Genomic DNA, 17,721 nt, shown 5'->3' on the forward strand with positions numbered 1-17,721 from the left:
CTGCCACCAGCCAAAACTCGATCAGGAGGGACGGAGACGTGCCCCCTCGACTAACAGACCCCGGGGCAATCGAATTGCCCCGACCAGTACGTCCACAATATGATGGTTTGTACTGGTTTCTGTTAATAATTTGGGACTAGTAAAGCCAATGGTGACTTTACATGCCCTGGGAGACAGTAGTCAGTCCCAGGGTATGGAGTCTATAGTGGGGTGTCACTATGACACCCCTGTGTTACTGCACGGAGGGTGCTGTGTAACACACATCGTAAAAACACGAGACCCTATGGAGTAAAGGACCCCATAGCCCATAAAACACATTAACGGTCAAAGGAACACCATAAATCATGTCCAAGAGTGGGAGAAAAAGAGTCTCACTCTTGGCAGGAGAAAAAACAAACTCCAGAAATCCAGCAAAGCTGCTGGGGGACTCACTAGGTTAGGAAATTCAGCCTAAAGAGAGAATTCTACCTAACGCCCCTTCGCTCGATGATACTCTTGCTTGTGTTGCAATCCAACAGTCACCGATTTCCTCCCAATCCAGCCTGGCCATACTCCAAGACCAAGCCCCAGAAGCGGAAAAGATGACCTGGGCTCAGCAACAATGTAAGTTAGAGGTTGATTGCCATTGGTGCTGCTATGATGGGCGCCTAGCGGCGCCCAAGCTACTACTTCCCTACGAGGCTCACAGCATTGCAGACTCTCCACAATAGCACAAGATTAATGTGAAAGGTGTTCCATATGTTTAACTCACCATGCTGACAGAGCGGTGTCCACAAAGCTGTCTGGCCTTCCGGTACTGGAGGACCCCTTCTTAAAAGTGAAGACCGATGTTATGCAGCTCCCCACTTGCATGTAATTTTCAATTTGTTTTGTGATAGATGTGTCCTCTGGGTGGGTGGAAGCCTACCCATGTAGGAGGGCAGACTCGGTCACTGTGGCCAAGAAACCATTGGCAGAATTCATACCCTGATTCCGTCTGCCCCATGGCATACAGTGACTGGGGCACTTATTTTACTGGTCATATCATTGAAGTGCCCAAAACGCTAGGAATAGCTCAGCAGTTCCATTGCACATACCACCCCAGTCAATCGCTCATGAAGAACATTGACATGGTGATCTCAAACTTCGTTTGTCTAAAGTGTGTCAAGAAACCAGGCTGAAATGGCCCCAGTCATTGTCCCTATTTCCCATGTGTGTTTAATCTGCGATGTGCGCCTAATCTGTAGATACTCAGAGGTTTTCCCATGAGAGTAGGAACTGCTTCCCCCGCAGCTCAGCACCTCCAGAACCTGCACTAGACGATGAAACCATGCTCGAGTACTGTCCATATGTTGGTTAAAACTGTTTGCTCTCTTCAAACTCTGGTCCGAGCTGCCCTGCCGGAACAGGCAACTGAACCCTGTCATCCTCTTCAGCCTCTTGACTGGATCTTGGTAAAAGTCCATCAGTGTAAATCGGCACTCTAGCTCAGGTGACACGTACCATATCAAGTCCTGCTGACTACACACCGCTGCCATCAAGTTCGCTGGACTGACAGCGTGGGTCCATGCTCCCGACTTCCACACGGTCTCTGCACACCCTGAGGACACAGTCTCTGCTTCGCCCAATCTTCTGTGACCGCTGACACCTCCGCCAGTTATCCCGCTTCCAGCCTGCCAGTGCCAGTCCATTACAGCACTGGAGGCCCTGCATGAGCAATGACTGAGTCAGAGACCACCACTCTTAGTTTACCAGCACTCATGTACTGAACCAAGACCTTTGGCACCGCCTCCTGTCCAGGTGTTGAGGTACTTGCAGGAACTGTTGCTGAGGCTCCTACATCAAGCGGCCGAGACCTCAGAGGGCACATCCCCGATTCAAATCCGGCTCCTAGCATACCAACTCCAGTGCCTGACCCGCCTGGATCTCAACGTGGACCCAGGAATGTAGGCACTGTGGTCTCACAGAAGGCCGCCCCAGTGTAAGTGAACTAGGACGGATCAACAGACTTGCCCTGGATCTGCCCCCTCAACCAGGATGACTCCACTGGATGTGGTGTTAAAATGGCAGAAGTTGAAAGCTGCTACCCTGGATGTGCCTCTGGCTGCTGGATTTGGTCCTTGTTGCGATCACTTCTTGGTCATCCTCTTTGTCCTGATGACCATCATAAGCCTGTGGCACTGCTACTGTGGGTATTTTTTAGCTTGAACTGTTTGCGAGAATAGCACTATCATGAACTGTGAACAGTAGAACTCTGTGAACCTTTGCTCAGCACTTGGCACCTGACCTCTCTGGGAACTTTAGCACTTTGACTTCGACAACTGTTTGCAATTCAAATCATGTTCAATTTATCTTGGTTCAGTATTCAAAACATAGGGCTTCATTTCATTCTATTCAAACACATTGCATAACTTGCCATCAAATTCCCAGTTTACTCTCCTGCAGGGAATTTGCACCCTGCTCACAGGCAGTTTCACACTTTCAAATACTGAAATTTCTTTGTCCTTCTCTTGGCCTGCTTAATTACATTTGCTTTCTCTTTAATTTCATCTGATTCACAGTTCGGTATTCACAAATCATTCTATTCACTTACTCATCGTATTGTCATAAAGTCTTTAAGCTGGCCCAGCATTCAGTGTTCCTCGCTAGCGATCCACCCTGCATAGAGCACACAGTTTACTCCACAGCGTCCCAGAGTCATTCAAACTCCCTTGACTTACTTGGGTACGTGGTCTCCGGGTACTTCTCTGTGTCAGCAGGCTTCCTGTGGCTGTTGCTGCTCACTTCTCGGCACACTGTGGTTACAGAATCTCAGCCGCCTTGGTTTAGTGGAGAAGGAATTCCTCTGACTCCTGGAGGGTTGCAGACCAGTTCTGCCACCAGAGACCTTTTCTGCTTCCGCTACTGCGAATGCAGCTCCTGGACGCTTCAGGAACTCGTCTCCATGGTCTCTCCTCCGACTTCTCGGCACGTGTACCACAGGCAATCTCGGGTTCACCTGAGCCAGCCATTTCTACTACCCTCCAAGCCCCAGGTGCAGGCAATTTTCTATTGAGAAGTAATGGTCAAGGTACTCCGCATCCCTCTTCCTCGTCCCCAGTACCAGAGTGATATTTGTGCAGGTCTGTGTTAATAAACAGAGGATGTATAACTGTGTTGTCTCTTCCTCGTCTCAGTTCCTGATTGGGTTATTTTTGGGAGAGTCTTTTCTGCAATAATAGGATTGAGCTTGATTATACCCTATGAATGCTTGGGGGATGTTTGACTCCTTTTGAAAGGGAAATGGGGGGGATACCGCGGGTGACCTAAGGGTGCCTCATCCCCACTCCCCAAGTTTCCTCCACCAAGGTGATTCCCCCGCCCCCCTCGCATATCCACCCCCAGGGTCAGGATTCGAAAGAGAGGGCCTTTCCCTGGCCACCTGGGAGGACGATAGATTGTGAAAAGAAGTGAGTATGTCCTCCAATTCCTCACTATTGGCTATTGCTAATAAAGCTGTTCACCAAACCACTGGAATCGTCTGTTAGTTTTCTGCGACAGAGCCAAACATGAAAATGGCAGGCCCAAATAAGTGGTATTGCCACTGTCGAAAAAAGATAGATAAGTGTGACCAGTGGTGTGAAAATCTGTAGGCTGCCAAACCACTTTAATCTTTGTGAAAAGTGTCTACTGAAAACAAAAACAGGATTTGGATTAATGGGAATTCTGAAACTTCCAATTCGGAATAGTCCTAATTTAAACCAAGAGAATTCAGAGTACACCAATGTGTGAGCAATTCGAAATGGAGAGCCAATTTTGAAAATAAATGCAGCAGAGAAAGAAGGGACCTGAAGAAACTCTGCCTTTATAGGATTACAGTTTGGATAGTCATCCAGTCCTCAATAGCACTGAAACAGTACCTCAGGCCAAGTATCCAAAGGCAGAGGACAACCTGCACTATAGATATTTACCTTCATTAAATTTGCCCATCTTCCATTGAATGCTATATGTGTGATAATCCTATAGCCTTACAACAACATAGCACTCCTAAGAATTCCCCCAGATTTCTCAGCCATGTTTATCACTAAGTGAGCCAATGAATGCCTTCGGGCACACCTGTTGAATAGTTGTCACTCCCTGGCCGGCCACCTGTACATGTGGAAGAGAGATGCCCATCTGTTTTTCAGACACCAGTTCCGTTAGAAGACATTTTCAAAGCTACACATGGGGAGACTCCTCTTATTTTGTGCAATTACTATTCCTTGGATAGAAGCTCAAAGGCAGAAGTACAGCTAAGACTATTTATTTATTTTTTACTAATTAGCCGTTTTAGCGGATTGTTGTTCTTCCCTTTCTCTTTGAATGTTTTGTACTTTCCTAAATATATGAAGGATCAGGGATGAAATGTAGGAGTTGCACATTATTCTCTCTTGATACTACTGTACTATAGTTCAAATTGCCTCTCCTCCACACATTACACAATTCATTTGTTGTAAATCAGAATCAGGAGACGAACACTGTCATTTTCTTAAGGGTTCGTTATTGTTAGGTTTTCAAATCATACTCCATTCTTAATGTTTGGAGCCCTGCCCTAGAGAAAATGAGTCAACGGGTGATCATCAGGATGTGCTACAAAGAAAGCAATGTCTGTCATCCAGAAAACATACTTAAGTGTGAATTATGTCCCTACCACATTGAACTCAGAAAAATCTTAAAACATAAGGTTTCTTCCCCAATCTAGGAATGGTGACTGACCTTTGAGCCCCATGTGATCTCTCGTAGTCACAGGTAGCACAGGCGCCTAGCCCCTTTCAGAGTTCCAGTCATACAACAAGTCTCTTTGCCTTCTCGGGTTGTAGCAAAGTATCATGGTCTCCGAGTAGTCGCTTTCATATTAAACTTTACCAGATAGCTTGTCTCAGGCTCTATTTGACGAACCACCCCGAGTAATATTCTGATTTGCTACTTGCTACCAGGTATTTTCCCTGGGTTGCCCACCCAGGAGTCTTGCACAGCTCTCTTCAGTGATCATAAACCCTTTTCTGGGTTGTCTGATTTCTCAGCCCACCATGAGCTTTAGTTTCTAATGTCCTGTCTTGGTATTGGGTTGCTCTCACCTGGTCTTGTTAGAATTCTTGTCTCTGCCCTAGGGTTTGGTTTCTCTTTTGCCGCCTATGGGTATCATCGTTCTCACCCCTTCCTGGGGTCTGGTCTCTGGCACACCCTTTTGTGGTTTGATTTCTTGTGGCCCACTGCCAAGGAACGAGTCAGCAATGACTATGAATACCTCTGTCCCCAAGCACCGGCCAGGGAGGAACCAGACCCACTGCCACAGGTGACTTAAGCAGGGACACTGGTACCAAGGCAGCTGCAAAGGAAACAGTCAATTACTCATGAGGTCCCAAAATGTAAGTAACCCAAGGAATAACCCCAAGTAAACACAATTAAATGACACCTACCAGCAGGCTGCCTGAGGATATGTGGATGAAGAGAATCCCTGTGACTCCCTCCCTGATATGGAAAAATGGGGGGAACCCAGCAGCAGCAAGATGATAGCAGCAGTTGAATAGGGATACATGCTGTTCCAGTACCTGCAATGAATGATGGTAGTCACCAGAGCCTGAATAGGCAAGTACCAAATGTTCTGGATCAAGAAGGATTTGAAACAAGTCACTGAATGCCAGAAGCCAAGTGTCCTCCTAAAGTACCTTCGCCAAACAAGTATCCAGATGCAATCCTTAAGTCCAAATGGCAAAGCAAATCCAAAAAACCATGAAGACAGGTAGCTGATTCGTCAATTCCAAAGGAGCAAGCAAGACAAGGTCGGTAAGTGTAAGCAATGTCCAAAATACCAGAAGACAGAAGATCAGAAATCCAAAAGCCACTCGCCGCAAGGAAAACCGCTGAGAAGTGCTGTTTAGTGCGGCCGGCGTTCTTTTATTGCAAAGGATTTCCCGATTGGTCACGTGAGCGTGCCCTCATGGGGTCACGTGAGCGTGCCCTCATGGGGTCACGTGAGCGTGCCCTCATGGGATCACATGAGCGGAGCTGCGTGGAACCATGTGACCGGAAGTGAGAAGCGAGGACGGACCGCGGCTTGATGCGGACACTCCTCGGGAGCCCTGGCCACTGCCAACGCGACCAAAGCTGCCATGCCCGAGGACACAGTGAGCTCTTTGCAGCCCGGGTGAAATGGCAAGGATTTGCTGATACACGTTGCTGCTGTTGGGAGGGGACCCGGGTGCAGGTATCGTGATGTGTGTTTTGTTAAGGGCGTGACACCCACCTTGGAGTTTGGTTCCTCTGGTCCGGTTTTAGGGTATATTTTTTTTCTCACCCAACTGAGGCTATGCTTTTTGGCACCCTGCTCTGGGGTATAGTTTCTTGTGACCTGCCTGGGGCTAACACGTCTCTTGTCCCACCCTGGAGATTCGTTGCTGGCACCCCTCCCTGGGATATAGTTGTGCTTCACATCCCAAGTTTCCCTAGCCACTTTGTAGCTGGTTCTCTGTTGCAGTACTCTGGCAAATGGGGAGCTTTGGGGTCAGAGTTGTCTGTTCTTAAGCGGCTTCTCTAGTCTCGGGCATGGTAAGCTGCGGGGTCCTTTTCTTGCGGGCCCCTCACTATTAAGTGGTTCTTTTTCCTCGGCCCCCACCAGTCTCTCAATTAGAGACCCTTTGGTTGCTCCCAGCGGCTGTCCGTGTCTCGATATGCTGCGCGCTTCCCCACTCAGCCGAACGCCATGCCATTCATCGGTCTGACTCCTCTAGACACACCTTCCAGGAGGGCTTTGTGCCTCTACCGCTCCACAGGTGACTCGCTGTTAGGAACATGTTTCTGAAGTCCAACTAAGGGCTTAGTAAAACCATTCAACTGAGGCAGTATAAGACTCAACTCTTCGTATAAGGCTGTACCACCTGAGTTCAGGGTAGCATAGACAGAGCACCCAGGCTTATCTCAGGAGGGAGAGAGGGCTGTAAAATCAGTACAAATGAAATTGTAATACAAATGGTCCAAGGAAACACTAAAACACTATGTATTGGAAAAATAAAGGGTTGATTTTAAATACAAGTAGGCCTAAATAAATCTTGGGGGAAATAAGTACTATTACAGATCATATAAACACATTATGGAAAAATACAACACTATGCTTGACGGTACACAGACCAAAGCATATAACTTTATTTGGAACCAGAGTTCTAGGGAAGGCAAAACCAATAGTTGCTTTTAGATTACGTTCAGTAATAAAGGGGTAGTAGACCCTGGCAGTTGTACTGTGACACTCAGCAAGAAATAACTTAGTAAAACAACTGAACAATATACTTTTTGTGAATAGTGGAGCATCTATAACTCTGAATCAGGATAAGTGATTCTAGGGGAGTTGGGCCTTTAGGTGTAATAATCACAGTTGCTTTAAGATTCACAGACTAAGGGAAGCAATAACTTTAACTTACTTTAGGACAACACAGTTATGCTCAAGGTAAGTAAAACCTATACACTTTTTACAGGAGCTATCAGCAACTTAGAGAGGTATGAACTTAAGAATGTTTTTGTCTGTCTACAACAGACCAGGGAAATCAAAACCCAGTGTTACTTTATGAATGACTCAGTTATTCTAGATAGGTAAAACCTAATGTAGGCTTGTTCTGCACAGGCTAGCCGCAAGTCGGGGAAGCAAGCCCCAGCTGGTGACACTCGTACATTTATCCTAACAAGAATAGTGAAGTTAAACCAACAGCATTACTTTTGGGAAGAGGCACAACCAAATCACTGGTGAGTAATATAACCTTAGATCTACTTTCTGTTAGAATGGCGAAACAGTTTCTAAGAAAAGAAAGATGTTACATTTACTTTTCAGAATGGCAGAACATTTCTAAGGTAAGTAATCTTTTGTAACTGTTCACTCTCTGAGTTAGTTACCAACCAACTTATCTTGCAAGTAAGTGACTTTTAAACACTTATTCTTTTTTCTAAGCAAAATGCCCAATCCTTCGAAGGCCTTCCCTTATTCTTGGAGCATGACTGTTCTCAGTGACAGACGGCGGTTCACTAGGGTCTAGGGTCTAGTGTCCAACAGGCAGGTCAGGATAAGTTCTCAAGTAGCAAAAGTCAGAGTTCCTAATGAAGACTGTTAGAACATGTAAGTACTTCATTTAGAGTAAGTTGAGGGTCCATGGGCTTCACAGAAGACACCCCCGGAGTTTTCCAGTAGGGGCCTGGGTGCCCTGGACGAGAGGACTCCCAATCACAGAAAACACCCCAAAACTACACAGGAATCACAAGAGACTTAAGGAGAGTAAATACCCAAGCCAGCAGAATACCTAAGCATGGAAGATTTTGCAGCAGGAGGACTTCAGGATCTGCAGCCAAAAAAACCCGGTCATTGAATTCCTTCATTAAGAAGATAGAAGACGGGACACTGGAAGGACTTTAGCAGCAAGGATCATAGGAAGGCTTTAGGCAAGGTTTTCCTTGCAGCTGGATGCGGCTTTGTGAATTTGGCACCTTTTTCAGGAGCACAAAAGAAGACAGAATATCACTGGTCAGATTCTTGTTGTTTGCAAGGTCCAGCTCTCTGGTGAGGGGAACCTTCGGACTAGTATCGTGCCTCTGGAGATGCAACAGGATGTCCACTAAGTTTCCGCGAGATTCGGAAGACAGTGCACCGCACAATGGCTCGAGGTCCCAGGTTATTGGGGTATTGCAGCCCGCAAGGTCGCAGCACGGCGTGGGATGGCTCAAAATGCAGGTCTTCTTGAGTCTAGTCGGTCTCGCCAGGCTTTGGGTTGGGTCGTCATTTTCAGAGTCCCCAGGTCGATTGGAACAAAGGGCTACAGCAGGCTCTGGTTGCACAGCAGGCTCTCTGGCCACTGGAAATCATTTCAGCCGCAAATCCTTCATTTTACTCTTTGGTTTTGGTTCCTGTGGTAGACTACCTCATCAGCTGCAGGAATCCAGCCAATCAAACAGCCCTGCAATATTTCAACATGGGCAGGGGGGGGAGTTGGCAATTCTTTCAGGACAGTCAGCCTCCCAGTGTGAACTGGAATCTCACACTCAGGCTGGAAGACAAAGGGCTGCAGAGTTTTGGACTCCTCTCTCAGTTCCTGCCTTCACAGACACCCTCGAGCCTGGGCGGGGTGTCCACAGGACCCCCGCCAAAGATAAAAATCACACCAAGGAATTTCAGGGGAAGGAAGAAGAAAGGATAAGGAACACTAAAATGGTGAAAAAACAAGACTGGGGGCATTTTGGTAAAATGAGCACCCATGGGTGCCTTTACTGAGGCTGTGCAAACAGCCTGTGGTAATGGTGCACCGAAATAATAAAAAGGTTCACTGCCATCAGCCATTAAAGGTAAGTTTGTCCTTGTTACATAAATGTTACATTTAAAATGAGAAAGGGGATACTCTTTATCTCCCCATCTCCCCAGCACTCCACATAGGGTGTGGGGGAGGGGTGCTGGTCTCACCTAATAAAAATGTAAAAGGGATCCAAAGATCCTTTCTCCCCTTGGGAACTGTAGTTCTTACATGGTTAGCCAGAGAAAGTTAAGAGGAGCCACGAGGGCAACCCAGCCATAATAGGCACTTGTTGCCAAAAAGTTGTCAAAGAGGATAACTTTTAAAAGACATTATGGAGAGTCTTAAAAATGACACCCATAAAAAGAGTAAAAGATTCTGTGAGTGTGGGAAAAGGTTCCCACTCAGTTATAAGGAAAAATAATCTACCAGTAAAAGCAACATGTTCTGGGGTTGACACAGGTCAGGAAGATTTATCATTACTATGAAAATAGTACCGAACACTTGGTCTCCTCCGTGCGGATAGTATTCTTTTATTCCACCACAAAAGGGGTGTGTTGGTTCGAAGTGTTCTCAGTTAAGGCATGGACCGGATCTAAAAGGGATCCGAAAACAAGTTAACCACTTGTGTGTGTGTTAGGGAGAATTCTAAGTTTAGGCTGAATTTCCTAACCTAGTGAGTCCCCCAGCAGCTTTGCTGGATTTTTGGGGTTTATTTTTTTCTCCTGCCAAGAGTGAGACTCTTTTACCCTCACTCTTGGACATGATTTGAGTGTTATTCCTTTGACTCTAGATGTGTTTAATGGGCTATGGGGTCTTTTACTCCATAGGGCTTCATGTGTTTTTGTGATGTGTGTTACACAGCACCCTCAGTGCAGTAACACAGGGGAGTCGTGACCCCCCAGTATAGACTCCATACCCTGGGACTGACTACTGTCTCCCAGGGCATGTAAAGTCTCCATTGACTTTACTAGTCTTGAATTCTGAACAGAACCAGTACAAACCATCATATTGTGGACGTACTGGCTGGGGCAATTCGATTGCCTCGGGGTCTGTTCGTCGAGGGGGCATGTCTCCGTCCCCCCTGATCGAGTTTTGGCTGGTGGCAGTGGATACTACTTTTTATATTCAACCGCGAATATTTCTCTATGGGATTTTCCCATTGTTCGAGGCTACTATCTTTATTTAATTACGATAGCCTCGAACATACCGCCGGTTTATTTAATTATTATTAATTCTCCGGTTGGTATTTTTTGCCAAAACTCGGTTCTAAAATGGCGTTTGTGTTCTCTTCTGTGACTCCAACCCAAGTCGAGCCCTTTGTTCCACTTTTTGGCGGGCTTCTCCACAGAAGCCCTCCAAAGTGGTGCCACTCTGTCTGTGGTACTTAGGAGGGGTGGAGGGGGATTTAGGCACCCTGGACTGAGTTGCCTAGGCAACTCAAGTCGCACTCCGTCCTGATTGGCCCCACCACTTAGCATGTTCGAGTGACAGCTAGGCTGAGTGAATGGGGGTTTTCTGCATAAAAGCAGGGCTTTGGGGACTGGAACTTCAGAAGTCGCCACAGGACCTAAGAATCCGACGAGGGAGAAGCTGAGCCGACCTGCCACGACGACACCACCGGTGGAGCCCTGCTGGACCGTCTCACCACTTTTCCCAACGACTGAGGAGATCTCCCGCCAGAGAGTCTTCTTCCTTTGACTGGTGGCGATAACCAGTTTCACCGTCTTTTCGCATTCCCGACATATCTCGTGGCCGGCTTGCCTGTGCCAAGCACCCCGGCAACCGGAATACCATGTTTTACCACGACCGCGAAATAAACGGTAATAGCTTTAACCGGAAAACTCTGCGGCTGGTTTCTTCCCTGGCAGTGCAACGACCTTCATCTTTCCTCCAAGTCGAGATCTTCTCTTCCCCTGGACGACGCCGAGACTTGCACCCGCTGCCAGGAACTGCCGCCACCGCTGGAGGATCCTTCCCACTTTAGGTACCGTGTTCCGCCTGGCTTGCCTTGCCACCGACTGCACGGGGTAGATTTAGCCCCCGGCTTTCGAACCTGGGTTAGCCTGGGACACCCTGGCTAAACTTTTCTGAGCCTCTCTAAACTCTTTTCAAACTCTCTGCAAGACTTTCTAAGCCTAGTGTAACTGTGTGATCTTGGTTGTGCTCTGCTCTCTCTAAGAGTGGGCCCAGCCTATGGACTTTGGCTCACAAGTGACTTTTGCTCTTCTGCCTTGCTAATAGTGTTCCTAAATCTTAGAGTGGTGTATCTTTCCATATTCTGTCTTTTTCCCTCCCTTCTTCATGAACTTATTGGAGTGCCATCTATAGTTAAGCGCTCACTTCTGTCTGGAAATAAGTGGTGTTAACTAAGCCTTATCAGATAAGGAATAAGGGTTGTATATATTATAATAGTAACTGTGTTTAGAGTGTTTTACAATATGAGTGCTGGAGTGTTTCAAACAGTGTGTTTTTAAATAATTATTTACTTTGATACCAAAGCTCTGATCAGTGTTTGCTTGTATTATTGTATCTGAGTGCCTATTGTGTATACTTTGCATACTGCCTAACTCTTCTTGAGGGAAGTCTGACTGCTCAGCCACAGCTACCAGGTAAATCTGGGTGGTACAGACAGCTACCAAGTGGGTTTACTGCTGACACCTATAGTCCTAAATCTTTTGCAGTGTTCCCAAAGGGAACTGCACAGGTTTCTGCCTAACAGTATGAAGTGGGTCAGTGCACCTTTAATTTCCCTTATAACCAACAAAATGATCTTCTTGGGATAGGAAGGATAACAAATACCCTTATTTTGAGATTGCCTCGCCTCTAACTGGGGGGGGGGGGGGTGATCACCTCCAGTGAGGTCCTGCTTGCCTTGTCCCATAGGGGGGAGAGGGGGTGTTAAGCTGAGAAGGTTCACCTGCCAAGTCTTAAAGGGGGTGGCTCCCCCTTTAAGGAGTTGGGGACAAATTCCCTGGATTTGTCTCGCATTCCTGTTAATAAGAACCCAACCGTAATTTAAAGCTATTGTAAGGTAGTTGGTGCCGGGAGGTAGGTCCATGATCCATGTGCCTTCCAATTACATTATGTTTTGAAAAGCGCTTCGATCCCATCCTCTTCCAACAGACTCTATACATATGTGTGGAGGAAACAGCCTTGTGTACTAGTTCATTAGCCACCACAGTGAGTAAATTAGAGTTTTTCTTAATCACAACTCCAGAATGGGTGTGCGTTTTGAAACTCCATAATGGATTTTTAGAGTGTTTAAACTTCAGTCCTCTGGTGGTGAAGACACTTCATACCAAAAATAATTGATATGCATACACCAAAAACCTTCAGTGCAATACTCGCACATCAGTAATGAATTACATCCCAAGAAAACCTTTCCTATAGAAGTTTTAAAAAGTAAATGTATATTAAGGATTATTGCTCGCTGTTCATTTTTAGAGTGCCAGTGGAAAAATAGTACATAACATTGGCACTTTGCATAGGTTTGAGTTGGAAGCATTCAAAGAGCTCAAATAGGTGATCTAATTTTTCAGTTTAAAAAAGATAATTGGCAGAGCTTGTCTCTGTGTAAGCATTTGCTACTGAACGCTAATAAATTTGTTTTTTCTTTTTCCAGAGTTTGATGACCAGTCCAGATTCTCCGATCATCGAGTACTATCCTGCCGATTTTAAAACTGACCTTAATGGGAAGCAGCAAGAATGGGAAGCAGTTGTACTGATCCCATTTATCGATGAGGTTAGTGTTTGAATGCCCTCCTTGGTTACGCACTTGGAGCAAAGGTGAACTCTAAACTTAAAATATGCTTGTAGCTGCTAAAATAGCCCAGTAAGTTGAGGACTGGCTGCTGTGATCTCAGTGTAAACCGGTTAGAAATGCTGACTCACTCTTTCGTCCATTATAATATCAGCACAATGTGCCCAGTTGATTTGGATGATACTAATACTTGTGGTTTGGAGCACTTCAAAACTACATAAGTCTGTAAACCGATATACAAAATACTAATTCTTAATATTCATTCATTGATTTGCTTTATTCATTTATGTCTTACAGCAGGTCATATAAGTAAAATACAGAATACTCAAAATCCACACAGATAAAATATGAAATAGCTAATGATAGGTAAAATATTTGGAGAGTAAAAATCTGCAGAAATTGATTATGGACATTGGGGACAATAATGTATAGTAAGTGTTGATATAGCATCAAGGACCAAGAATCATTTTCAACCTGTTATCTAGAATAAATAAGTAGATTGTATGTTCTGAGATGTAAACTACAGACAGATAATATTGTTAATATCTGTGTAGAACTGCTTGAACCCCATTTTATGTTACTAATACCCAAACAATTATACAGGTGCATACAGAGGGACAGTCTCAAATCGTAGCCTTGGACAAAGGATGTGAGGGTACATTGTTTTTTAGACGGTTTTGTTTATATAGAGCCAGACCACAAACACCGGTGATCAGATATAAGGAACTGCAAAACTGTATCAATAAACTCTTCTTATATTTTTGGATATTACTGTTGCTTATGGAACATTTTAAGTTTGCCTTTAAACTGAATACACAAATCAATAAAAATAAATGTGCTAATCAAACACTGTGAAGGTGTTTTAACTAATCCCTTTTGCAGACTGTTGGTTTCTGTTTTTTATAAACAAACATACCATTTTCTAAGTGTACTTCTCATTCGGAATGTTGGTTTGGATTTTACCTTACGAGTAATAGTTTTACAGTCTAGGTACTTTTTCATTATCATTTCTGTTCTTAAATTCTGCTCATTTGTCAGAAAGTTTCAGAATTTGCTATTTACCACCCCTGTTGACGAGTGTCAACCATCCCTTAAAATCCTTACCCTTGTGTTTCTGGCTCTTAACCAAATATTCCCTTATTTATTCTTTAATAAGTGAACGATTTTATCTATTACCATACTACAAGGAGGATTTTTAAAGTGTCCCCTGTTGAATGCTTAGAAAGCCAACCAACCTGCAGGGGTTTGCACCAACTTACTTTTGACTATTTGCCAGAACCTTGAACTGGGACCAGCACCCCCAAAGTTTAAGATGGAATGACATGCAAGAGACAGGAAGGAAAAGAATACTTCAGACCTATAAGGATTGGCTGTAAGCATAGACTAGCAACAATGGTGCTGAGCAGGAAAGGGTAGAGTCCAACTTAGTCAAACACGTTTGCAACTCTTTTCTCATATACACAGAACAGTCACAGGGTTTCCAACAATGTCGGGGTGGGGGTTCAATTGTAGCCTTAAGGGGGCGATCTTCCACAGACCTGGATCAGGTAGATTGACTCAAGGAGGGGGAGCTCTCTGGTGTGTTGAAAATTCTATCATGGAACATAGCACGTTTAAAGCGAGTCTCAACTGACCCGGCCTGGTGTGATCTTCGTTAGAGACCACCAAGCCATCCTCCTGCTAGACACATGGATGATGGAACCATTACCCCTACAGTGCTTTGCAACCTAAATGATTGCTGCCATTAATGGCCCCAGAGGTAGACCGCAGGGGGCCTACAGATCTGGGTTGATAAAAATCTGGGATGGGAGGTGGAACCCATAGATACAGGCTCCCTGGACTTAGAACTGTTGGTGCCGGCTACTGAACTAGGTGACCATTTTTATAGACCTAGTGGGGGTTCAGGCCTGGAGACCTTAGTGAAGCTCCAAGAATTGTGTAATTCTAATTTGCCTCCAATATTGGGAAACCAGTATGCCCTGTTTGCGGGAGATATGAACTTGCAGTTGGAACCACTTCCAGTCATTGAGGACCTGTGGGAGGACCAGGATTCTGCCTGGTCTATCCCACCCTTGTTTTCTGTCCCTATTAAGAGAGTCCACAAAGTGGCAGTGGAGTCTGCTTGTATCATTACCAAGAGATCTGATCGTAATTGATGGGAGCGAAAGTGTAACGCTCACCTGATTCTCGCAGAGGCGCCGGTCTTGACTGGGCGACTACCGTATCTTCAAAGGTGATGTGTAGCACCCGGTTGGCTCTTTGGGCTGGACCTCTGTGCACTGTATGCCTGACTTCAAGAGTAAGATGTCTGCAGACAGAAAATATGGGATTAATGAACTGGGGTTATTGGGGTGTCCCTATCTCTTCCCTTTTTGCTCTCCTGTAGACCCCCAAAGGTTAACGCTCTCACCTTAGGTAAGTGAATGCCGAGCTCTCCATCTGCCTCGGGGCAGGGTGCTGTAACCAGTTTCTTCACTGGATCGGTAGCGCAGGCCTCTTGACTTCAGAGGACTGCTGTCCGTCGTTTACTGCACGAACGGTAAGTTTCGAGTAATTCTATTGTCTTTAAAGTCTTTAGCAATGATGTCTCTTGTTTTGCAGGTTCCGGCGATGGCGGATGACGGGCTGAAGTGAGTTGAAGATGGAGTCCGTATGTTGAATAGAAGCGCCTGGAAGCACGTAAGTAAGCGCTTGTTGCCTGCTTCACGATGCGCTCTAACTGTCTTTTATTTCGCAGGTACGAGTTCGGAGCGGCTGCAGGGTGCCGGAATACCCACTGGGGTTGGTGTGGAAAGGAGTAATGGCACGTGAGTATCAAAGTTCCCCAATGTCTTTAAACGCACCTTGTTTTGTCTTTCAGATGCAGGATGCAGCGCCGAAGGCCTCCGGAGCGTGCGAAGAGTCGGTAAGCTTTTGTCTTTCAGATGCCGGAATGCAGTGTGAAGACCTCCGGAGCGCACGAAGAGTAGGTAAGCCTTTGTCTTTCAGATGCCGGAATGCTAACCTGTTCTTTCTTGTCTTTATAGATGTTGCTGAAGACTGGATTCAGGATGGTAAGCCTTTTTCCTTAGGCCCAGGATCCGATGCAGAAGACACGATGAGCGTTCTGCTGCAGAGGATGCAGAATAACGCAAAGCAAGATTCATCCACCGGGTGTGGTTTAAATAGCCTCCTGTAGTGCTTAGGTGTCTCCTTCCACAGCCACGTCTAGGTAACAAAAGAGTTCCTGCTTTCCAGAAGAGTTCCAGTGTTCTGAATCTAGGGAGTGGCTCCTGCCCCACCCAACAGGAAAAGTAGTTCCAAACAGAAGAGGATCAGAGGCTCAGCTGGCAGGCAAGTAAGCAGCATGGTCTGCTACAGGTAAGTCCACCGAAGCATTATGAGCCCGGCGCTTCCAGCGCTGGGACTGGGCACATTTATGAGTCTGGTGCCACTGGCGCCAGAAATGGGTCCAAAAGGTCACAATTGGGACTGGTTGGCCCTCGGAACCTGGGTTATGGATCTGCTTCCAAGGGAGTTGGGAAAACCCTGACCTTTTGGAAGCAGAGATCATGACAGAAAGTGACCATGAACTCCTATCGCTTGGTTGTGTTATGGACAGATGCGGGCCCCGGGCAGGGCAAGCAGGGAGGAGGGCGAACCACAACATTATGATGCAGGGGCATGCTAGAAAAGCTCGAAGATTGGTGAACTGGATTGAGAGTGATGTAAAAGATGAGGCCTATGCAGCCGTTGTGGGCAATCTGGCACCATTTGTGTACGCAACCTTCTTGATGGGGCCATCGTCGTGGAATTTGAGACTCTGGGTAGGACCTTAATACCATTCTGGACTGTTCACCCGTGGAAGGTTAAATTGAGTCTGGGGAATAATAATCCCATGTATGATGAAGAGTGCTCATTGGCGAAAAGGGAGATTATTTCCCTTGTCAGGTCTGTTAGTCCGATAGACAAGGGCGTGTTACAAGCACAAAGATTAAAGTACAAACAACTGTTTATCTGCAAAAAAAGAGCACACACAAAGTCCTGGGAAGATCTGGCCGAGGCTATGGAACAAAGGGCTACGCCTAGATTTTGGGAAATGGTCACCCCCCTGTGAGCTAAAGCGAGCGGTTGTTACAATGTTACATACTGGGTGTTGCCTGGTGGAGCCAGTTTTCTATTGTATACTCAGATAGGGGTCGGGAGGGGGATCTGGTGGGTAGTAAAGACCCACTGACCATTCTGCCAGATGGGGTTTTTATTTCGAATGAGGAAATGGGGAGGCCTTGCGCTCCCAGAAGTTGGGTACAGATGGAGGGTCTGATTTGATATCATGAGCCATTAATCTGGATCCCACTTTTATCCAGAGTGTTTACACAGATATTAGAGCAAAAAGAGTCACTAGGACTTGGAGAGAAGCCACCAGTGTTCAAAAAGGGAGGCAAAAAGCGGCTTCAGAACTACCACCCTATATCCCTACTGGATTGCATTGGGAAAACCTTCGCCAAAGTTTTGTAAACTGAACTGCAGGGGTGGTGGATGGTTATTGGCATTATTAGTAATGCGCAGGTGGGGTTTAGAGTAAGCAGGGGAACTGTTGACCATTGTTTTTACTCATCCAAAAATATACAAAGTTACTTAAAATGAAGTTATTTTTTTGGACCTCAAAACAGCATCGGACTCAGTCCCTAGAAAAGAAAACTTTGTGGCAGGTCTTAA

The 17,721-nt window shown here is 45.9% G+C and overlaps 1 protein-coding gene across 2 annotated transcripts in view; it reads left to right on the plus strand.

The window, feature by feature from the left end:
- Positions 1–17,721, plus strand: part of XRN1 (5'-3' exoribonuclease 1) — a 2,611,979-nt gene that overhangs the window by 869,525 nt on the left and 1,724,733 nt on the right. For both annotated transcript variants that reach the window (XM_069618274.1, XM_069618273.1), the window contains exon 15: positions 12,886–13,005. In XM_069618274.1, the coding sequence (XP_069474375.1) occupies positions 12,886–13,005 (120 nt within the window). The remainder of the gene's footprint in view (positions 1–12,885; positions 13,006–17,721) is intronic.

Source organism: Ambystoma mexicanum, chromosome 10 (genome assembly GCF_040938575.1).
Source record: "Ambystoma mexicanum isolate Mex_15411 chromosome 10, UKY_AmexF1_1, whole genome shotgun sequence".
NCBI classification, from domain to species: Eukaryota; Metazoa; Chordata; class Amphibia; order Caudata; family Ambystomatidae; genus Ambystoma; species Ambystoma mexicanum.